Source organism: Wolffia australiana, chromosome 14 (assembly GCF_029677425.1).
Source record: "Wolffia australiana isolate 7733 chromosome 14, ASM2967742v1".
In the NCBI taxonomy this organism is placed as follows: domain Eukaryota; kingdom Viridiplantae; phylum Streptophyta; class Magnoliopsida; order Alismatales; family Araceae; genus Wolffia; species Wolffia australiana.
The window spans coordinates 13,181,828-13,204,918 of NC_135848.1; the positions used below are offsets into that span (position 1 = coordinate 13,181,828).

The following is a 23,091-nucleotide window of genomic DNA, read 5'->3' on the forward strand; positions in this document are numbered from 1 at the left end:
GTTCGAAACTTTCGATCGAACACAAACAAAGGGTCTGTTCGATTGAAAGATTCGAACAGATTGTTCGAATCGGCATTTGTTCGTTCGAATCTGTTGATCAAGATTCAAACGATCCGATCTGATCCATCCCCGATGCTACTCTCTCTCTGTCTCCCTCTCTCTTTCTCTTTTTCTCTCAGTCTCCCTCTCTCTCTCACCCTCTCGCTCTCTGTCCCTCTCTCTCACACTATCGGACACCCTCTCCATTTCGGCGCCCTCTTTCTTTCAATTTCCCTCTCTTTCTAGAAAATGCGTGCATATTATAATGAATTAATTTCAACACCGTATCTGTTTTTTCATTCTAAACAAAAAACATTTCTATTTTCTACTTTCATCATTAAGAATTCTGTTACCATCGTCATCCGTGGCGGCCGTCGGAGACCCTCTGTCAAAATCACATCACTCAGCATGGGTATTTCATCATGTCATCGGTCGCGTCACAGGGCTAAAAAGTGTCATCTGTCATGGTCACGGATCCCTCACTGTGATGAATGAACTCGCAGATGATGTTTGCAATTCCCTACTCCCTTCTGGCCTGATGATCAATTTCTCGCATTAAAAATATTTCCAAAATTTTGCTGTATGAAACATAGCTCTTTTGTCAACTTTTTTGAGAAATCTGAAAATGCTAACACGTATCTAAACCGATAGTAAATAATGAAATCTCTGTTTGTAAAGTTCTACATTTCTAAACACATTAACCGTAAGCTCTATTTTTGTAAAAATCAAATCACAGTGATTTTTCAATTTTTGATTTTTTTTTTGAAGAAAATTTTTCAAATTTTGATTTATCACATGAAGAAAATTTACCCGATACTTTAAAATGATTCAGCGTTACCTCATGTCTAGGTACCGCCTTTTACAATAAATTTTACTTCACCAAACAGGTTGGGTACTTGTGTATGCTATCTTTCTCATTTCACTGTAAGACAGCTTCCAAAATTTATCGCAGAAAAAGAATTTAAGAGGTAACATTAGGACCTTTCCATGATAAATATGTGAGGTGACAAAAAAGAAAAATAGACAATGTATGAACAACAGATGCAATAAATTACGAGTATGAAGAATGGGAACAAAATAAATACTTCCGTCAGCTTCAGTAAACGGCAATCTCTTGCCACCACAATCACTGGTCTCCAGGATCAAGCGTCTGCAGCTGCCGGAGTGCAGCTAAGATAATCGACCTTTTATTCGCTATTTCTACAATTTCCTCCAGAGCTGGATAACATATTACGCACAAATTAGAGAAAGGAGACGAAAGCGTTCATCATAACTTGCAGAGTTACCTGTCTCAAAAGAACCTTGAGCTAGACGAAGCTTAGGAGGAACCAAAGCTCCAAACATAGAGAGAGCTTTGGTCCTTTCTTTCCGGATCTACACCATGGAAACATGATAAACATGACACATAATGGACCTACCATACACGAAACAAATCAACTAAAAAAAGATATAATGATTCATGCTTCTGTCTATTATTTGGTGTAATACAAATGAATAAATATATGTAAAATTATTTTTATCCAAGATTATGAAAAACGCATATTCGTGAGTCGATTAAGGCGAAGAAATAAAAGGAGACTTACCTGACTATCAACAGCACAAGAGGGGGCGTTAGGGGCTGAAATTTCTCCTTCATCTGGTTCATGAAGGGAAATAGATGAGTACCCATCACATGCTATCCGCATATATAATCAAACATTAGAAACAGAAACACAGAGTGGTCTTTATTCACAAAAAAATGCCGTTTCTTCCACCTGATATTTGGGTTACTTGATCTGAAATCGAAGTTTCATTGTCCCTATGAGACGCCCATTTGATGAGAATAAAATGTGGACATGTCCCTGGACTCGCAGTGCCTGTTAGACAAATCCAGGGCCATTTAAATTGCCAATGTCATTAAAAAGCAAAACTCCAATAAGAATCAAAGTTCCCTGATTACTTGCAGTGGAAATTTTCTACCAGAAGATGCATGCAGCTCCACAGTGGTAGCAGATGAATGTGGTTTTAAGTTGAAAAGCGTACTGGAGATGCGTGAGTTGCCCATAGAATGGCGAGCGCTTGAAAGCTCCAACCATCCCTGTCGTTAAAAAAAGGATGAAAAAAATGTGCCCCAAATGAGATAAACTGAAATCAAAGGGCAACTAAACAACAGTCAAGGGAAGAATCAGCACTGAACGAAAGCCTTCGATCGTAGGAAACCACTTGTTCAATAAAGGGAAACACGAAAAACACTTAAAAGCTTCTTATTTTCGTGGATTAAATCCCCAGATCTTACCCTTGGGCGAAGATTACACCTTGGAAGGGAATTAAATGAATTTTTCAGAGAAGATTCTAAAACAATTCCCTACAAATTTTGAGTAAGCAATCTAACAAGCGACCGCTTGAGAAATAAACTCTTCTGCCCATCTAAGTGAACTTTGGGATAGAGATCGGGGCATCGGCATCGCACCTGACGAAGCGAAGAAGTCAGGGAACTGATGGCGGAGACGTAGCTGTCGAGGGCATCGAGAATCTCCAGAAAAACTTCATCTTTTTCTTCCATCGTCTCGACTTCCCCAATTCCTTGCCCAGCACCCTTGATCTCCATTGGAGCAGAAAGACAAAGTTTGAGAGTGCTTGCAGAAAATCCTCTTATTGAATGGATTGGTATTGATGAAGTGAATAACCTGCATATACTAATTACTATATACTTCACAATAAATTCTTTAAAAAATTGCTAAAATAATGTAATATAAATGCATCCAGAACTTATTAAAATAAGAATTCAATAACTTAGGGATGGCTTACATTTAGAATCCCATTGAAGAATGTCTTTTCTTATATTTAGTCCTACTAATAAAGGACTTTGACCTAGACTTGCCCAATAGTTTTCTCCTTCTGCATCCCATCTTATTTTCCCCACTTTTGGATTCTTAGAAAAATACACATATCTTAATCAAATGATTTAGTTACTTTTCTCCAAAATGCACTAGCATCTCAGTTTCCCTTTTTTAAGATGATTTCATAGCTTCTTTAGGGTTGGACGATATCAGTTCAGTCCCTGTTTTTCCAAACACCTTAACCTCACCTACGGACCTATTTCGGTCTAGTGTTGTCTGGTTTCCGCCTGGCCTTGGTCTGGTCAGGTTGACAAGTTCGTATCAAAGTCAAAGTAGAAAAATTATGTTGATGATCATGTTGACCATTAACAACATTTATTCTCGAACCGATGTTAATGTGCGGCTTTCCCTCTCCTTCATACCCCTCTCTCTTCACCTCCCTCCATTGGCCTTTCTCTCTCCACTGCTCTCTTTCTTAATGGAGAACCTTCCATTAGAGCAGGAAGAAATATTTGCTAGAGGAAGTGTTTAAGTCGAGCTGCAACGGCACAAGCAAGGGTAGGACTCCTGAGGGGGAAGGGGAAGCAAGGTGGGAGTGGGAGGGGGAGTAGTAAGCAAGACTGATTTTCGGGTTTCTACTAAATAAATATAAACTAGTATTTCATAATTTAGTTCCAGTAATGGTCTAGTTTGACCCTCAGGCGTAATCATGCTCGACTGGTTAGTCCGCACTAAGATAGCGGACATTTGGTTCCTATAAGATCTGGTCTTATTGGTCCCTTGCCCTAAAATCCGATCCCTAGTTATTGGCATACGTTATTGTTATAATAATTTAATTAAAAGGAAATAATTATTTTTCAAAAATCATGTTGACTATTAAGTTCTTTTTATTTCACTACATGCTACCAATAAATACATTCAATATATTTAATTTTCAAGAGCTCTCTCAGCAAGTTCCATCAAAACTATCAATCCATATGGCATACTTTATTCTTTTTCTTCAAATGATGACAATGATGGTATACATACATATTGCATATATAATTAACCTCTTCTAGAAATATTCTTCAAATATCCTTTTTCCAGATATGTAGGCAGAATATTTCATATTTAAATCTTTCTCTTCCCAAGTATATGTTAATTCATTTATAGATATGAAGAATAAAGTATTTGGTAATAGAGACTTGAAAATAGTTTTATTGATAACATTACAATATTATACGATATAAGTTAATAATGAAAATAAAGAATATGAATCTAAATATTCTAAAATTTAAACATTGAGGTAGTTACTAGTTCAACTAATTACCTACAAAATAGCATTCATTAGTTGGGATACTGGTTAAAGGTTGAAGGTTTGCTACAGTTATTAGGATACTAAATTGAATTTATAATGGGGAAAATTAGCTGTATCAAAAGGATTAAATGTGAATCCAACATCATTATGTTCAAAGATCACCCATGTCGTGTGCTTCCCTCATTCAACACGTAAATTTTGGTTTGTGAAAACTAGGTAAGTCATTGCAGCCAGGTAAAATCTAGAATTCAATAGTTTTCTTTTGTGTAAAGTGAACATACTAATTATATAATTTGGTATTTTATGGATGTGGTGAAGAGAAATGGATTATGAAACAAATTTTTTCACGTTTTTAATACTCCCAAACATTATACTATGAATTAAACTTTTTTTAATAGCCTCAAATTGGGGTTTTTAATGTTTTTGTTTAATTTTGACTGTAATCAATACTATTTATAAACCCTTACGCATTGTAATATTGCAAGTTTGTGATAAGGGTCATCTCCATGCAGAACAGCAATTTGGAATTTAATATTCTTCGAATGACGATTAAAGTGGTGAGAAATGATACTTAGTAGTTAAGAGACATAATGACGAGGGAAATAATAAGGTGATTCAGATAGAGAATAATAAGGATGAAGGGATAATAATGAGATAAAAAGAGACTAGAGAGATATTGATATATGAATTGATATATATATATATATAGTCTTGTAAGTTTGGAAATGGTGCAAGGATGTACAACTATGATATGGAATGGTTCATCAAGTGGTTAACATATTTGGAAGTCAATTAATGGAAAAAGGGATGCATCTACAAAAAATGGGTGGTTATAAAGATATGGATATAAACTTATGTCCCTATGTTCTGACTCCTTTTCTTCTCTGTTTCCCCTCCTCAATAAGCCAAGAACAACAGATAACACCTTATTGGATATCCAAGCCGCTCTATTTTCACTAAGCATTTACTTTTAGGAAGAAAGTTCAAATATATTTTACAGCACTTCATGCATGTACTTATAGATGAGAAAGATAGAGCTGTCCTCAAAATTTCAAATTAATAAGCCTTTTGGATCTATCCATATCAAAGTTCAAATTTTGACCCAATTTCAGTCATTGATCTCATATAATTTCCCCCTGTCCTCATCATCTCTGCCGCCACTTCAACTTAGAAATTTGCATGATTAAAATACTTCAAGATTATGTTTTCATGATTGGCTCAAATTTAGGGGTCATTCTCGATTTACTTCTCTTTTGAGCACTACAACACATTTTCCCTTTTTTGTTAACAATGTCTAACATGTACGCATTTATGTTGCCAATTTAAAGAAAAGTTGTGGCAATTTTAATTACAAATGTAAAAGGTACCACTATATGTATTTTACAACATATCTGCTAATTATTAGCCAGTACAGCATCATGCTTTTGATAACATAATGGCACCTCTTTTATATGACATGTGTAGCCAATCTTTGGCAAAATACATATTGGCCACTATTTGATAAATCCGATGGCGTCACGTGATAGACTCAAACTAAACCCAGAAAATTATGTTATTAACGTATTTAAATAGTATATAATATGATATACTTCAGAAAATTCTTAGGCATATATATTCCGACATTAAAAATTGACATCACGATAAATATGATATCAACAAATTCTGAAAATATATTCTGGGTAAAATATTTTCATTATGAATATAATGGTGGAAAAATCATAAAAATACAAAACAAAAGCAAAACAAGTTTCAAAAATATGTTTAGTTTTAAAACACACACTTATAAGCATGTAAGTATTAACAAAATCTAAAAAATATTGATATTAAGCTTATAATTCATGCATTATAAAAAAATCAATTAAAAAAGAGTAAAAAGATATATCTTGTTGAAAATTTTCTAGCACCTCTATCATGAAGGCTTACACAGTTAGGGTTTTTTCATCCTTCTTATTCAGCCACTCATTATTCTATAGAGATTAGGATTTCCCTGATGCTATTAACTCAAATAAAAATAGAGAAAAGGGAAAACAGCCACTTAAAAATGTTAAAATATTGATTTGAAATATTTAGGTCATGTATCTAACTTTTCATCTTCCATATATTTTTTTATGTAATTTAATCTAATTCCCAACATCCCACTATTTCACTAAAAATCTAAATGTTAATGTTATATTCAAATCAACAAGAGTATATCGTGATTAGTTCAACCATCAAATCTACCTCAAACATCCCAATTTAATGATCTGTAGGGTAGTAATACATTTCACGTCTCATTCACTATTCATTAATAGATATTCATTCACATAATATAGGTGATATTATTATAATGAAGTCGAAGGAGATATGCAATCATTGGTGAATTATCGTGATATCATATAACCTTGATCACTTATCTTTAAACACATATTGTAAACATTACTACTTGTCGGATATTCAAGAAAAGCAGCAAAATATTTATATAAAATACAAACTTGTTCTCTTGCTCATTTTCTCTGGATGGTTGATCAGTAACCATTAGTGCGGAGACACAAAGGATTATATAGTGTGTGTTCATTAGGGAAAGAGACGATTAAGTTGAACTGTATGAATCCCTGGATGGTGTTATACATAATAATTAGCCAGATAAATTTATGTCACTATTGTGTGGATATCCTTAGACTTAAGACTCGGAAAACATCTTGTGGATGAATGATTTTGTTTCAACTGTGTAATTATAAGGTGTTAAGTTGTTCCCAAATGTCCTGGAGTGGATACAACAACAAAGTCCACAAGTATCAATATGTAATCAATCAAATACTTGGACTATAACTGTGAAATATGATTTAAGTTCTTTATTAAGTTGTGAAAAGTTTTATGATATTGATGATTATTTTTAGGAAAATTAAAATTAAATAGATAATACCAACAATTAAAATATGTAAAGAAATAAAATATAAATAACTGCGACATTAACAATATGTTGAATTGAATAGAAAGTTAATTGGTTAAATAATAGTTTATTTTTCAGTCTATCATAAAACATGGAATACATGCAGAAATTAATATGATATACAAAATTAAAAGGTGGCATAAAATTTATTGAGCCTTCAATGAGTGTTTGAACATAATGATTAACTTCCCCATGTACTCTGTGGTAGCGTAGAGACACTTCAAATAATATACAAGATTCCTAATGAATTAAAATGAAAATAGATTTATCATCCATTAAGCTAGCGTTTGTAATCATTCAGGAGAGATCATTTGACTTAAAAAATAATCAGTGAGGGTTGTTTATAAAACATTATTAATAACCCAAGTTTCTGAATGGTTAAAAATATCCTTCAAGACTTTGATGTGAAAATGGCGTAGCTTAGATTTCTGACATATGATCACAGTAATATAGAAGATTCAGGACGTACCCAAACGAGCACAATTATTCTGGTTATCAGCCTAAAAAGGAGGTAGATGAGCGTACATAAAGAACTTGAGAGGTGGGTAGAATAAGGGATTGGTATTCACTGATACACTCGTTATCTATGATACACTGTTGAAGACCAAGAAACAAGACCCAATGTGAATATCTTAACTGTGCCATAGTTGATAATATTAACATACGATCAGGCCGAATGGACCTGATATTAAGCTAAATATAATAGAGATATTAACATTCGTGCAATTATGGGAAAAGGTAAGATTAATGAGAGAGATGTTAAATAGGCAAAATTTCAATAATCTCATGAACAAATGCAAAAACTAAGATTATTGAGGGTTAAACGTATAAGTCGAGATATCAAATTTTTTTATTCAAGCCCTTGAAATTTTATATCTTGAGTTTAATTAATGGTGCTTGTGTTCCATAGCTGCATTTTTGGGGAAGCATGTACGAGAGACATTGCCCAAAAGATTTTTCAGAAAAAAATGATCTTATTGAACTTTAATTTCTCATTGGCATTGCGTTGGAGCACAATTTTTTTATATAAAGATTTTGGTCTTGCAAAGATCATTGAATTACGAGACTCCGAACATACTACAAGCCGGTAATTCAATAGCCCATAAGTAGAACGATAATTAGTTCTATCCTTGAAGGGATTACCAAGATGCAGCTTAAAAGGTGAAGACGAGAACCAAACCTATGTAGGTAGTGCAATACATTTGGAAGAGAAAATTGTTTTTAAAGGACATAAAGTTGAACAAAATGTGGATTTACTTGAGGGGAAATATGTTAAGCAGTAGAGGTGGATATCCTTCGTCAAAAAAGCCTTTGGTGGCTTATGTTTACTCATCTGCCGGAAGACTCAAAATACAGTTATGACATACCGAAATCTTGTAAGAAAATACTGTTTCGGGCAGTGATCGTAAACTTGCAAACAACATTAACCACATGAAAACATTTCCAGGTAAACTAATTGAATTGAAAATTCCTTCACATTAGAGCGAATCAAATAATCTCGTGTACATTTACTTGAATAGAATTATGTCAAGCCGTAGAGGTGCATAACATTTGCGAAAAAAATCCTTTGGTGGCTCTACATCAATGCTTATGTTTCCTTATCCGTTGGATTACTCAAAGTAAAATTTTTAACTCTGAAAAGAGGTTATTTCATACCGAATTCTTATAATAAAATACAGTTCTTATAACTAGGAACAATATTAACCACTTGAAAACATTTCCCGGTAAACTATTTCCATTTAAATTTCCTTCACGTTGGAGTGCATTAAATAATCCCGTGTAGGTGGCTCTCTATCAAAGCTTATGACTGAAAGTGAACTTTGGACTCCGAAAAGAGGTCATCACATACCGAAATCTATTTTAAAAATACAGTTTCGGGCAGTGATCGTAGACTAGCAAACAACATTAACCTCATGAAAACTATTTTCATTGAAATTTCCATCACGTCGGAGTACATTAAATAATCCCGTGTAGATTTACTCGAGGAGAATTATGTCAAGCCGTAGAGGTGGATAACCTTTGCGAAACAAAGCCTTTGGAGGCTCTATATCAATTATGGGCAGTGGTCGTCAATTAGGAAACAACATTAACCACATGAAAACATTTCCAGGTAAACGATTTTCGGTGAAACTTCCTTCATGTTGGAGTGCATTAAATAATCCCGTGTCGGTAGCTCTTTATTATTGCTTAGTGCATTATGTAAACATTTGATTCTGAAAAGAGGTTATGACACACCGAAATCTTACAAATAAATACAGTTTTGGGCAGTGATCGTCAACTAGGAAACAACATTAACCTCTTGAAAACATTTCCAGAAAAACTATTTTAATTGAAATTTTCCTCACGCTGGAGTGCATTAACTATTCCCGTGTATGTGGCTCTTTATCAATGCTTATGGCTCAAAGTAAACTTTTGACTCTGAAAAGAGGTTGTCACATACCGAAATCTTGTAAAAGAAATACAATTTTGCGAAGTGATCGTCAATTAGGAAACAACATTAACCACTTGAAAACATTTCCAGGTAGACTATTTTAATTGAAATTTCCCTCACGTTGGAGTGCATTAAATAATCCCGTGTAGAGGGCGTTTTTTTGAACGTCCACGTTCGTTGGAAGACAGTGCCGACAAGAGCTGACGAGCACAAGATTTCAAATCAGGCAGCGGATCGGGAGACAGACAAGGCAGATTTCCGGATCTTCTCTATCGCAGCGTCTCGCCAGGCCTTTGCATGGCGACTGGTTCGAATCGACGGCCAAAAATCACCGTAGACACCACGTGTCTCGATATCCTACCATTGGGTTCTCCCCCAGCGATGTGCCAGAACGGGGAGGAAGATCTCCCGGACATCGTCTTACCTCGCGGCCTCTCCGTCATAATCGTTTCCGAGGTTTGCGCGACAGAGAGAGAAAGCCATAGAGATAGCTGGAGAAATAAAGAAGTTAGAGAGAGAAGGCGAAGCCAGACAGAGAAAGGTTGAGAGAGATACAGAGAGTCTCTCTCTCAGAGAGGACGAAGCGGACAGAGAGAAAGGCAGAGAGATAACTAGAGAAATAAAGAGGGAGAGATAGAAAGCTGGTGGTAGAGAGGAGAGCGAAAGGATGAGAGAGATAGAGAGAGGGGACTAACCGACCAAGAGAGAGCTAGAGAAAGAAAAAGAGGACTAAGAGATAGGGAGCTACAAATAGAGAAAGATATAGAAAGAGTGGACCAAGAGTGCCAGAGAGATTGTGGGAGATCCCGAGCTGAAAAAAGGAGAAGCTAGAGAAAGACTGAGACAGAGAGGGAGCTAAATTAAGGGCTAGGGAGAGAGAATGCTGGAGAGTGGAGACACATTGAGAGAGAGAGAGAGAGAGAGAGCTGGATAGAGATTGAGGGAGATTGCGAGCTAAATAAAGGGAGAGAGAAAAAGAGAAGGTAGAGAAATTTTGAGAAGGATAGGTAGCTTAATATGGGGAGACAGAAAGCTGGAGAAAGATTCAGAGTGAGCGAGAGAGAGAGAAAGATTGAAAGAGAAAGAGAGTATCGGTTCTTGTGGCGGCTTGATTTGGGGGCGCGTTTCGAAAAGGAAATTAATAGGACGGGCAAGGAGAGAGATCTGACGGGGGGATCCGAGGTGATCGCGAATAGTCATGAGCGCTAGCTTTTCTCCAGTGGGCGGCGGCGAATAATCACCAAGATTTACAGCCTGGAGATCCCCTCCGACATTAACCGACCAGGACATGAGGTAGAGATAGAGATACAGAGAGAGAGAGACATAGAGATAGACGAAAGAGACCCAAGACCCAAGGGAGTTATTCCGAACCGGCGCAACCGAGATCGTCTAAGATCTCCTCATGACTCCGCTTCCTTTAAAAAGGGTGGTTATTGGATCGGTAGGGAGGTACACAGACATAGAGAGAAATCTAGAGAGTAACTGGGAGAGAAAGAAGAGTGCCTCGTGACGGTCGTCGAGAACAAGAGAGGAAGCAATGTCAGCGGTGCGAGAAACATCACCGGAGCTTCACGTTCTGGCCGTCGACGATAGCTTCGTCGATCGCCGCCTCATCGAGAGGTTGCTTAAGGCCTCCTCTTATCGCGGTATGCCTCTCTCTTTCTCTATATCTATATCTCTCTCTCTTCCAAGAGTGAAAGGTTCCTCAATCTCTATCCTTCACTACAGTGACTACAGTGGATAGCGGCAAACGAGCGTTAGAGCTTCTCGGTGTAGGGAAGGAGAACACCGCTGTTTCCAAAGTTTGTTTCTTTCTCTTTATTTTCTTTCTATCTACCGTGATCTTCCTTCTAGTTTCTCGCTCATGATCAAGTTATCTTGGTCTCAGAGCCCCAATGTGAACATGATCATCACGGATTACTGCATGCCGGGGATGACTGGCTACGAACTCCTGAAGGTGGTAAAGGTAAGTTTTTTTATTATTATTGGGCTTGTAAGATGGGTTATAGTTTAGTCTGAACCTAGACGTGTTTCTCGTTCACAGGAGTCGTCGGCGTTGAAGGAGATCCCTGTGGTGATTGTATCATCTGAGAACGTTCCTACTCGGATCAGTCGCTGCCTGGAGGAAGGGGCTGAGGATTTCTTGCTCAAGCCGCTGCGCGCAGCGGACGTGTCCAAGCTGCGTAGCCGTATCGACGGATCCAAGCGTTGAAACAGTCTAGCGAGAGATAGAGAGATGGTAGAGAGAGAGAAGAGCTGTCTACATATCTCTTGCGTTTCCCTTTCGTTTGTCCATATGAAAGAAATGAAGCTTCCCGGAGTAAACCTTCGTACCTAAGCCTTCCAGCCTATTTCCAATACAATGTTAGATGGCTGGCGCACATCTTTACATTTTACCTGGAAATTTTCAATGAAAAAAAATGACTAAACCCGTGAATAGACTGTATATGTCTGTTTATTTCCAATTTTAGCGTTGGTGTTCAAAAATAGGGCGAGGCCAAAAACAAAAAACTCGACCAGCAGTGTCTTTCCTCTAAGCCAGTCTTGACGTAGATGAATATTTAAATGTAGAGAGAGGAACAGAATGTGAAGCAAAGATTGAGAGACTGACCGACCTAAATACAGGGCACATGCACAGAGACAGATCAAATTGATTCAGATCTGGGCAACATTTGGGTTAATAGCACTAAATATCCCAAATTTTTTTCAAAAATCTGAGATATAACTTAAACTTTTTTTCTGACATATCCCTGATGACGTGAAATCCATCGTGGCTGCCAGCTGGATTTCTGGCCAGATTTTGACCTGGCAGAATCCAGCTGGCAGCCACAATGGATTTCACCTGCCAGGTGTTTTTAGATAAGAGAGAGAGGCATTCTAGAGAGAGAAAGAGAGGCATTCCAGAGAGAGGCATTCTAGAGAAAGGGAGAAAGAGGTGTTCTAGAGAGAGAAAGAGAGGCATTCTAGAGAGAGAGAGAGAAAGGGAGAGAGAGGTGTTCTAGAGAGAGAGGAGAAGGGAACAAGCAGGGAAATGAGAGAAAACTCATAGAATCGGACATGAAAGCGCAGTCGGGGTCGTCGACGATGGGCGAGAGCGTGCCATCGTAGTCAAGGAACAAGGCCACTCTCTCCCTTTCTCTCTCTCTCTCTCTAAAATGCCTCTCTTTCTCTCTCTAGAACGCCTCTCTTTCTCTCTCTAGAATGACTCTCTCTCCTCTCTCTTTATCTAGAACGCCTCTCTCTGGAATGACTCTCTTTCTCTCTCTAGAATGACTCTTTCTCTCTCCTCTCTCTCTCTAGAATGCCTCTCTCTCTTATCTAAAAACACCTGGCACGTGGAATCCAGCTGGCAGCCACAATGAATTCCACGTCATCACCGGAATATGTCGGCGTCGACTTAGACAGTTTGGGATATACCGTGCCAACAAAAAAGTTAGAGTTATATCTCAGATTTTTAAAAAAAATTCGGGATATTTCGTGCTATTAACCCGCAACATTTATTGATCTTGTTTCATTTCTTAAACGACCGGCGCCAGCCATCTTCTACCAATTCAAATAAATCTTTGGCATAAATTCCTCTGTATTCCTGTGTCGTTATTTAATTCTATCTCTCTCAATTTTCTTATCTGTATGTCGTTCCGTCTCTCCAGTCTCCATCTATACCGCTTAAGGATAAGATAAAATTATCTCGCGGGAAGCTTAATACCACATCCAAGAGGAAAAAATAATGCCGGGAGGTATATTTTATGGGCAATCATGACTTGAATTAGAAATCGACAGTAATATCAAATGTCGGCCCAGCCCGTCTCTATATTTAATGGAAAATGGCCAGCTATGAATGGAGGGAATCACGCCGGATATAGACCCGAAAGACGAGGTGGCGGCGCCGCCCAGAAGAAACGGAGTTTATACAGATTCTGCCGCGAGTAATTGAGTATAGCGTTGTGAGGACGTGGGTGACGTTGTGGATGACGCAATTTCTGTTCATGACGTAATTTCTATAGGACATTTGCCTAACGTCATCCATCCTTTACGTCATCAGTTGCGCCCACCCAGAGCGAGGGAGAGAGCGAGACAGATGTATACATAGAAGATAATACAGAGATACAGATATTAAGAGACTGAGATTTAGTTATAATGAGATACAGATAGCGAGAGACGGAGAGATATAGATGGAATAATGAGATGGAGGTACAGATATAAAGAAAGACAGATATAGAGAGATATAGAGATAGCGAGAGATTGAGAAGTATAGATAGAGTAGAGCGAAGGAGGTAAAGAGATAGCGAGAGATATAGATGGAATAAAGATATGGAAGTACGGATATAAAGAAAGACAGAGAAGTAGAGATAGCTAGAGATCGAGAAATGTAGATGGAATAAAGAAAGGGAGGTACAGATACAAAGAAAGAGATTGCGAGAGATTGAGAAATATAGACGGAATAAAGAGATGGAAGTACAGATATAAAGGACAGAGAAACAGAGAAAGCAAGAAATTGAGAAATATAGATGGAATAAAGAAAGGGAGGTACCGTTATAAAGAAAGATAGAGATACAGAGATTGCGAGAGATTGAGAAATATAGATGGAATAAAGAGATGGAGGTACAAATATAAAGAGAGATGGAGATACGGATGGCGAGATTGAGAAATATAAATGGTAATGGAGAGAGAGATACAGGCAGAGAGGTATATAGAAAGAGCGTGGTAGGGAAGGAGACAGAGGGAGACATATTTACAGACAAATAAATATAGATATAGACAAATAAAAGGGTGGGCAGATGAGAATGAATCAAATTATTATTTATTTGAATAAGTTCTGAAATATTTTCATGACTATTTCGATCATAGCATGACGCATCATCCCCCAATCCTAGAACGAGGTGCATTAAACTATTGAATGACTGAGATGATAAACTAAACCGCTTGCTCATTTCATTTTTGGCTTCGTTTGAGCAACCGATCATGTTGGAGAACAAAATCTGTCATGACTGAAAACCAAAACAGATATAGAATAATAATGCAGAAGAATGCAGAGAGTAAAAGACGAGTGGGTGAGAACAATTTCTAGAACTTGATGAGAAGACCAATAAAAGAACTCCCAGCCCTTCAAACAAGAACACGTCTTTCGCTAAAGACCAAGACACTCCTTTAAAGACCTCTCCAAGTTACACGTCAAAGGTCTCCAGGGAAGTCTCAAGAATATTTCTTTCATGACCAATAAGAAGAAGAAGGCTGCATTTATACACACACCAGAGGTGTCAATTTCAACTAGGGAAGGACACAGTCCTATCTCGGTCCGGTTTTACCAAAAACCTAAACCTAGACCTGAAGTACGGTCCGGTCTCGGTCTTGGTCAGGGCTTGGTCCGGTCCGGTTTTCGGTTGATCATGTTGACTAGTCAACATTAAGTTGACTTAGTCTTCTCACTGCATATAATGTCACTTCTAGTGCTGAAGCAGTGTTGAATGAGAATGAGAGCGAAAGAGTGACACTGAGAGAGTGCAAAGGCAGAGAGACTACCACAGATATAGAGTGAGAGAGTGAGAGGGCGAGACTGAGAGCAAGAGTGCGAGAGGGAGAGAGGGAGAGAGTGACAGAGGGAGAGAGTGAGAGATGGACAGAGGGGGAACGAGAGGGGGAGAGCCAAAGAGGGAAGTGAGGGGGAAGAAGGAGAGGGAGCAGGCGAGAGGGAGGGAGTTCAATAGAGAGATTTCGAGAGGGAGAGAGTGTCTGCGAGAGAATGAGACGGAGAGAGGGAGAGCAAAAGAGAGAACTAGAGGGAGAGAGTGTCTGCGAGAGAATGAGACGGAGAGAGGGAGAGCAAAAGAGAGAACTAGAGGGAGAGAGGTGGAGAGTGAGAGCAGGACATAGGGTGGCAGAGAGCAGGAGAGAGAACGAGAGGGCTTGAGAGAGGGGGAGAGAGGAGGAGAGGGAGAGCAGGAGAGAGTTTGAGAGAGAGGGGGAGAGGGAGAGAGCGCGAGAGAGAGAGGAAGAGAGGAGAAGAGGGAGTGGGAGAGAGGGAGAGAGAGAGGGAGATAGAAGAGGGAGAGCGGGAGAGAGGGTGAGAGAGAGAGGGAGACAGGAGGAGAGGGAGAGCGGGTGAGAGAGTGAGAGAGAGAGGAGAGGGAGAGAGAATGAGAGAGAGAGGAGAGGGAGAGAGGATGAGAGAGAGAGGGGGAGAGAACGAGATAGAGAGAGAAGGAGAGGGAGATCGGGAGAGAAGGTGAGAGAGAGGGGGAGAGTGTTGAAGAGCGAAGTGAAGAACAAAGCAGAGAGCGAACAATGAAGAGTGCTTAGACCAAAGGACGTTGAAAAAGAGAAGAGTATTAAATTTCCGTGTCTTAAACTGTTGCGCACCACGCTATTTATAGCGGTGCAAGCGTCTGAGATTATAAATTAAGGAGAAGATATTTGAATGGCGTCCGCCGTCGTGAAGTGACGTCGGTTATCATGGTGGGAGATGGGGCTGGTGCTTGGCGGCAGGTGATGATAACTGCACTGACGGCTTGTGGGCAGGTGACGACTGCATCGGTGTTGGCAATACATGACGAGGGTGTGACGCTCGAGGAGGCTTTGTGTCATCAAAGTAAATGTCCTCAACACTCCCCCGCAAGCTCAAGTGCCGGTGGAGATTAAGCTTAATCCTAAAATGAGAAAAACGAGTTACCAATAGGGGTTTAGTAAGAAAATCTGCAAGCTGATCTCGTGTCGACAACAAAGAAACCTGCAATAGCCCTCATGAGACATAGTCACGAACAAAGTGAAAATCGATTTCAATGTGTTTAGTCCGGGCATGAAAGGCTGGATTTTTGCTGAGGTACATGGCCCCAATATTATCACACCAAAGAATTGGATGTGACGGGGTGGACATTTGGAGTTCTTGAAGGAGAGATTTTATCCAGATGAGTTCTGCGGTGGCGTTGGTGACGGCTTTATATTCTGCTTCTGTACTTGAGCGAGCGACGGTGGTTTGCTTCTTAGACGTCCAACTGATGAGATTCTTTCCCAACTATATTAAGAAACCACTTGTGGACTTACGATCTAGAGGATCGCCAGCCTAATCCGCATCACTATAAACGTGCAGTGTGTTAGGAGTATTAGCGTGAAACTGAAGAAAAATCAAATGTACCTTTAAGGTATCTGAGCAAGTGTTTGAGGAAAACCCAGTTACTGGGTTGAGGTTCATACATCGATTGTCATACTTTATTAACCGCAAAAGAGATATTTGGGCGCAAAAGAGTTAAGTATTGAAGGCTGCCCACTATTTTCCGATACAATATATCATCTTTGTGGAGATGTGTTGATCCACCCTTTTTGGAAGAAGTGATCATGGAGCAGGGAGTTGCAAATTTTGATTGCATATTGTTCTTGCGAAAGAGACAAACCTGTGTTGTTGAGAGTTAGGTGAACGCCGAGGAAGCTTTGGGCTTGGGCGAGGCCGTGCACAGCGAATTGTGTGCTTAAGCTGTTTATATTTTGAGAGATTAGTTGCGATTGTGGACTAATGAGTAACATATCATCTACGTATATGAGTATGTGTAACGGAATTATATTTGAGAATATGAAGAATAGAGAAGGATCTGTCCTAGAACCAGTAAAATTTTGAGCGAGGAAGAAAGAGCTTAGCTTTGCAAACCAGGCTCTAGGAGATTGTTTGAGTCCATAGAGAGATTTCCAAAGCCGGCAGACATGATTAGGTTGCTGCTGAGAGGTGAAACCCAGTGGCTGACGCATATAGATGGTCTCCGCTAAGTCACCATGAAGAAATGTGTTAGAAATGTCAAGTTGATGAATGTGCCAGTGATGGCTGGCAGCTAAAGATAGGTGTATCCTTAGAGACATCCTTTTTAGAACCGGACTGTAAATTTCATGATAGTCCACCCCCGAGGTTCGACTAAAGACTTGTGCCACCAAGCAGTGTTTGCAACGATCGAGGGATCCATTGGAGTGAAGCTTGGTGCAAAAAATCCATGTACAGCCGACTAGTTTGACGTTCCTTGGTGGAGGTACAAGATCCCATGTGAAGTTGTTGATGAGTGATGCATATTCATCAGACATGGCTTGGCGCCATAGGGGATCACTAAGTGCGGCTGTCACACTAGTGGGTTTGGTTGGTATTTTGGCCAACATGAAACATGAATGAATAGGATACTTGGAGGAGGATGAATATAATTCGGATAGATTTGGCCGACATCATCTAGGTGGCATGGAGGATGGTAAGTTAGGGGTAGCAGAATTGTTGGGAGATTCACTGGTGGGTTCAGTAATTGGAGTTTGTGTTTCGATAGTTGGGATCAGTGAGCATGGGTTTATGGGTTGACATGGATCTAAAGGGGGTGATGCACATATTGGTATGGGTGGATTGGATAGAGGTGGCATTGCCTGGTTGTGTGATTGGAATGGATACATGTTCTCGTTAAACACAACATCGAGGGATATAACTATTTTATTTGTGCAAAGATTGAGACACATGTACACATGGTGGCAAGAGCTGTATCCGACGAAGATGCACCTTTCCAATCTAGAGCTTAATTTTGAAGTAGCATAAGGCCTGAGATTTGGATAACACAGACATCCAAAATTTTGGAGAAAATTTTAGTTAGGGGGTTGAGAGTGGAGTACCTCATACGGTGATCGGAATTTCAATTGTGGCATAGGTAGCCGATTGATGAGATGAGCAGCAGTCGCGGTTGCTTCGTCCCAGTAGTGCTGTGGCATAGCTGCCTGATGCATGAGCGAGAGTGCTCTTTCAATGACACGCCTGTGTTTTCTTTCTGCGACCCCCTTCTATTGATGAGTGTGCGGGCATGATACTCGATGCTGAATACCCTCCAGTCGAAGGTGTTGATGTAGCGACTGGTATTCTCCCCCCCAGTCGGATTGCAGGGCTTTAATCTTGTAATCGAATTGTCATTTGCCTGTCTTTTGAAATAAAATAAAGGTTTCCAACAGATCACTCTTCCTCTTGAGATGAAATAATCATGTGTAATGACTAAAACCATCAATAAATGTGACATAATAAGAGAAGTTGAGATGCGAAATAACAGAAGATGGCCCCGAAAGGTCTGAGTAAAGTAATTCCAAAGGTTTGGAGAAAACATGATCAGAATGTTCGTAAGGTGACTTTTTTACTTTGGACATAGCGCATGATTCACATGTGCTATGGTTTGGTAAATCAGTTAACGGAACGCCAAAACGAGAAACAATCTCGTTCAAAATCTTATAAGCGGGATGACCGAGTCGTTGGTGCCACAACTCGTAGGATGCCCGCACAACAAAAAAATTTTGGTGGCTTTGCCGCAGCGAGATGATACAATCCTTCTCGCACATCACCCTTGAGGAGTATTTCCGGTGTCTGTTGATCCTTGACAAATAGGCATGAGGGGGAAATTCAACACAAACATTATTGTCAAGAGTTATCAAACAGATAGTAGATTTTTTTGATTTTAGGGGCATATAAAACATTTTGAAGTTGTATAGAGTGCATATTTGTAAATAAACTGGATTTACCAGTAGCTTTGATGGACAAACCTGTTCCATCTCCTATGTAGAGCTTTTCTGCGCCAGAATAGGGAGTGGATGGATTGACGATTTGCGGATCTGCAGTCACATGATATGTGGCTCCACTGTCGGGATACCAATGAGTGGTATTGGCCGATGGTGCGGAGGATGTTCCACCGAGAGCCATAAAATAGGCCTGCACCGATGGGTAGTTGAATTTTGTCGTCGGATTTGGTGATCAGTTCTGTGGGGTTCTTAGTCCGAACCAGTCGTAGCAGACATCAGCCCGATGATTCATGGCTGATTTTTCCACATATTTTGACATTTCGGACCAGTCCTAGTGGATTCATTTCCGCCATGTCGACCACGTCCTCGATTTCCTCTCCCTTGATTTTGCCTTGAGGGCTGCTCGGCATTAGTCTGATTTGCTTCAGGTGGGGGTTGATACTCAGTTGACTCTTTGTCACCAAAATTGGTTAAATTTTCTTCAACTTGAAGCATTGTAATAATAGAGTCAAATGAAAGTAAGTTGGAGTGCGCATTTACGCTAGTTCTAAATGCTTGATACTTATAACCCAAACCTCAAAGCAGAATGAAATTCAATGTGCGCTCGTGGACTGAGCACCCGATAGCGCCCAGAGATGTAGCAATATTACGTATTTCTTGAACAAAATCATCGACTATGTGTGTACCTCTTTCGGATGTTTTGTAGTTTGTTTGTTAACTCAATAACTCTTGCCTCTGAGCTTGAGGAGAGTTTGCCTTTGAGGGTTCTCCATGCATGAAGAGCTGTGACACAATCTTTAATGATGAGGAGAACGTCGTCGCTTATCGACGACATCAGGATAGCCATGACTGTCATATATTTCTGCCACACTGGGTAGTTCATCCGGTTGAGCTTGATTCCGATTTGTGGAATGTAGGGCGTTGAGACTTTCATGGGCGATCGGGTTCTCCGTCGCCTTTGACTCTGGATGACTCCTTCATTTGAGGATGCGTCTTCAGGGCTCATCGGAGTGTGCTCTGATACCATGTTGAAGAACAAATTGAAGAAAAAAGCAGAGAAAAATGATGAAGAGTGCTTCGACGGAAGGACATTGAAGAAGAGAAGAGTATTAAATTTCTGTATCTTAGTTGCACACCACGCTATTTATAGCGGTGCAAGTGTCTAAGATTATAAATTAAGAAGAAGATATTTGAATGGCGTCCGCCGTCGTGAAACGACAGCAGTTATCATGGCGAGAGATGGGGCTGGCGCTTGGCGGCAGGTGATGATAACTTCTGCACTGGCGGCTTGTGGGCAGGTGACAACTGCTTCAGTGTTTTCGATACATAACGAGGGTGTGACGCTCAAGGAGGCTTAGTGTCATCAGAGTAAATGTCCTCAATGGAGAGAACGAGATAGAAGGAGGGATAAAGGGAAAGAAAATGAGTGGGAGAGAGTGAGAACGGGAGCAGTAGAAAAGAGGGAGCGAGGGATGGAGAGCGAACGAGAGAGAGAGAGAGAGAGAGAGAGAGCGAGAGAGAGAGAGAGAGTAAGATTGGAAGAGAGAGGGAGAGAGAGAGAGAGAAAGAGAGAGAATAGAAGAGAAGAGAGGAGGGAGAGGGGGAGAGAGGGCGAGAGAAAGAGAGGGAGAGAATGAGATAGGGAGAGGGATAGAGGGAAAGAAAAGGAGAGGGAGAGAGTGAGAATGGGAAAGATGGCAAAAGGGAGGGTGGGAGAGCGAATGAGAGGGAGAGAAAGAGAGGGATAGAGAACGCGCGGGAGAATGAGAGAGAATGAGCGAGAGAGAGAATGAACAGGAGAGTAATAGAGAACGAGAAGGAGAGAGAGAGAGAGAGAACGTGCAGGCGAGAGGGAAAGAGGACAACAGAGAGAGAGAGAGAACGAGGGGGCGAGAGGGAGAGAGGATGAAAGAGAGAGAGGGAGAGAAAATGGGAGAAAGAAAGGAGGAAGAGAGGGGGAGAGGGAGCAGGTGAGAGAGCGAGTAACAGTCTTCGGTCCGGTTCGATGTTCGAACCGGACCTGGACCGGAAGGTTGGGTCAGCCCTAAAAAGGCTAACCAACGGTTCGGTTCGGTCCGGTCTGACCGAACTTCGGTCAGACCGTATCATTCCTTAATTTTAACTGCCCCTTGGTTGTTGAGAGACGCTTGGGATAGTTTGAGGTCTCTCCTTAAGATATGCCTTGAATATGTACAGTTTATAACTATCCACTAATTATTTCCTCCCATTAGTAACTCCTAGTTATGTGATCTAATGCAATTGTCCAAGCTGAGAGGCCAGGTCAGATGAATATGTATCATTAGGAGACACGAACAGTTAGAGAAGCTTCTGCTGTAAGGAAATATTCTTCCCAATCGCAACGTGGCAACTGATTAATCGCATAGTAGTTCTCCTTGGACCATGGGGGGCACATCGAGACTGTCAAGTGGCAACGGTCTTAAAATAGAGCATAAAGCATTTTATCATTTCTTATCCTCGGCTGATTGGGATATACAAATATCTACCTTATTAAATGATCTAATCTCATGTTCATGTGTACATTTTAGGTCATCTAAATGTTCTCATGGTATAAATTGTGGAGAGCATCTAATGTAAAATCCAATACTTGTATATCCATTTTTTATGCTTTGGGATCATTTAATGCAAATGATGCAAGTGTTTGGCCCGGGTTCTTAAAAAAACATTATGATGAAGAAATAATGATTCCAGAGAAAAACTAAATTAATCTCTCCCTCTATTCCTTTCTCTGAAAAGTTTTTAACTTAGTGCATCTTAAGATTCTCTCTCTCCAATAATCTGAGGATTATAAAAAGTATTAAGATGTAAAAAGTAAAATTAACAATAGAACCAAAGAATGATAAGCATGAAAAAGGTCCAAGAAGATATGAAACAAAAATAGCATCACATAAAATATTTTATGGATGGTTCTTCACAAAACATTATACGAGCACAGTTGTAAACTTTGAATTGAAGCAACCCAATATTATTATTAAATCATTATCATCTTGATAATGTCAGAAAAAGGATGGATTAAAAATGGAATCATTCCATCCATATTCAAAGTCATTTACTCGAGCACATAATGAGAAGAGAAAACAATCGTCTCAATGTAAAGGAACATAATGAAATTATTTCATTAATCATACGTTTGTGTGAAGATTATGATATATGTCTACTGTTGTTTATATGTATTTTAACTCTGTTCTAATACGTATATAGTAAAATTCAGCTTCACTAGATAGCCACCTCACTTACATGCCCTTGTGCCTACACATCTTTATCAACTTTCAAATTTAAGAGGGAATAGGTTGCCTCACGTGGTTTCCAAATTGGCCATGCCAATATTATTGTGCTCACCTTGGAGAAAATAGAATAGCATGAATAATTAGGATGAACTGATACCATTTAAATTTAGTGCAATCCATTTTACCAATGAAGATTCTTTTAATTGGATGATATGTAGATATATTTATATTTATTTGAATTAACTTAAAGTGGGATATTCAATTGTGATTGGCTTGATAACCACATAATACAGATCACAAGAAACATGTTTTAAGTCTTATTTACTATTATAAACATAACACTTGTTCGCAGATAACCTAACCACATATTTTTTGGCTGAGTTAGTATAATTTATGATTGTCTGCATTTTTTCTTGTATAAAAATTTATAGCAAGGTGGAAAAATGAAAATTCCATATGAATCACAACACATAGACAAGGAGGTAGAGAATATCCCAAAGTCAACTTGCTTTCTTAAATCAATTATTTTTCCGTATCTCCGTATTTTACTTTATTTAATGATGATTTTTTTTTTCATGACTGAATACTTTGGTTTTGTACATCAAATGGATTTAAACGCCTATCCATAATTTAAAATTTTCTAAAGCCACATTTTCTAATTTTCATGTTTTTCACTTGAAATAAATTTCAAAATATTTTTCTGTATATATTTTTAACTTATCCAATTTTTCTCAAAAAACTAATTTCGGAAATGAATCATGAAATCTGGGGATTTTGTTAAAAAGTAAGGGGATAAAATTCCAATTTTAGTTTGAAGACTAAGG

The 23,091-nt window shown here is 39.3% G+C and overlaps 2 protein-coding genes across 3 annotated transcripts; one reads left to right on the forward strand and one right to left on the reverse strand.

Annotated features, from left to right (window-relative positions):
• Positions 1-289: 289 nt before the first annotated feature.
• LOC144712406 (coiled-coil protein) lies at positions 290-2,688 on the reverse strand. 2 transcript variants are annotated; one of them, XM_078586662.1, is made up of 7 exons: positions 2,489-2,688; positions 1,999-2,116; positions 1,794-1,895; positions 1,623-1,675; positions 1,326-1,413; positions 1,125-1,257; positions 290-574 (listed from the first exon to the last, which is right to left on the reverse strand). In XM_078586662.1, the coding sequence occupies exons 1-6, from the start codon at positions 2,624-2,626 to the stop codon at positions 1,166-1,168; spliced, it is 591 nt and encodes a 196-aa protein (XP_078442788.1). In that variant the 5' UTR covers positions 2,627-2,688; the 3' UTR covers positions 290-574; positions 1,125-1,165. The 2 variants fall into 2 exon arrangements, with proteins under 2 accessions (XP_078442788.1, XP_078442787.1); XM_078586661.1 differs by lacking the exon at positions 290-574 and having other exon boundaries at positions 1,000-1,257; positions 2,489-2,687.
• An 8,256-nt stretch (positions 2,689-10,944) lies between these two features.
• LOC144712376 (two-component response regulator ORR3-like) lies at positions 10,945-11,909 on the forward strand. The gene is made up of 4 exons (XM_078586633.1): positions 10,945-11,161; positions 11,244-11,317; positions 11,404-11,481; positions 11,560-11,909. Exons 1-4 carry the CDS (start codon positions 11,053-11,055, stop codon positions 11,725-11,727), a joined length of 429 nt encoding a protein of 142 aa, XP_078442759.1. The 5' UTR covers positions 10,945-11,052; the 3' UTR covers positions 11,728-11,909.
• The last annotated feature ends 11,182 nt before the right edge of the window (positions 11,910-23,091 follow it).

Coding starts and splice junctions, on each gene's coding strand:
- LOC144712406 (XM_078586662.1), bottom strand. CDS start 2,626: ATGGAGATCAAGGGTGCTGGGCAAGGAATTGGGGAAGTCGAGACGATG. Junction 1,676..1,793: donor TCAAGTAACCCAAATATCAG/GTGGAAGAAACG, acceptor TTCATGAACCAG/ATGAAGGAGAAATTTCAGCC. Junction 1,258..1,325: donor TCAAGGTTCTTTTGAGACAG/GTAACTCTGCAA, acceptor TATGTTATCCAG/CTCTGGAGGAAATTGTAGAA.
- LOC144712376 (XM_078586633.1), top strand. CDS start 11,053: ATGTCAGCGGTGCGAGAAACATCACCGGAGCTTCACGTTCTGGCCGTC. Junction 11,162..11,243: donor TAAGGCCTCCTCTTATCGCG/GTATGCCTCTCT, acceptor CCTTCACTACAG/TGACTACAGTGGATAGCGGC. Junction 11,482..11,559: donor AACTCCTGAAGGTGGTAAAG/GTAAGTTTTTTT, acceptor TCTCGTTCACAG/GAGTCGTCGGCGTTGAAGGA.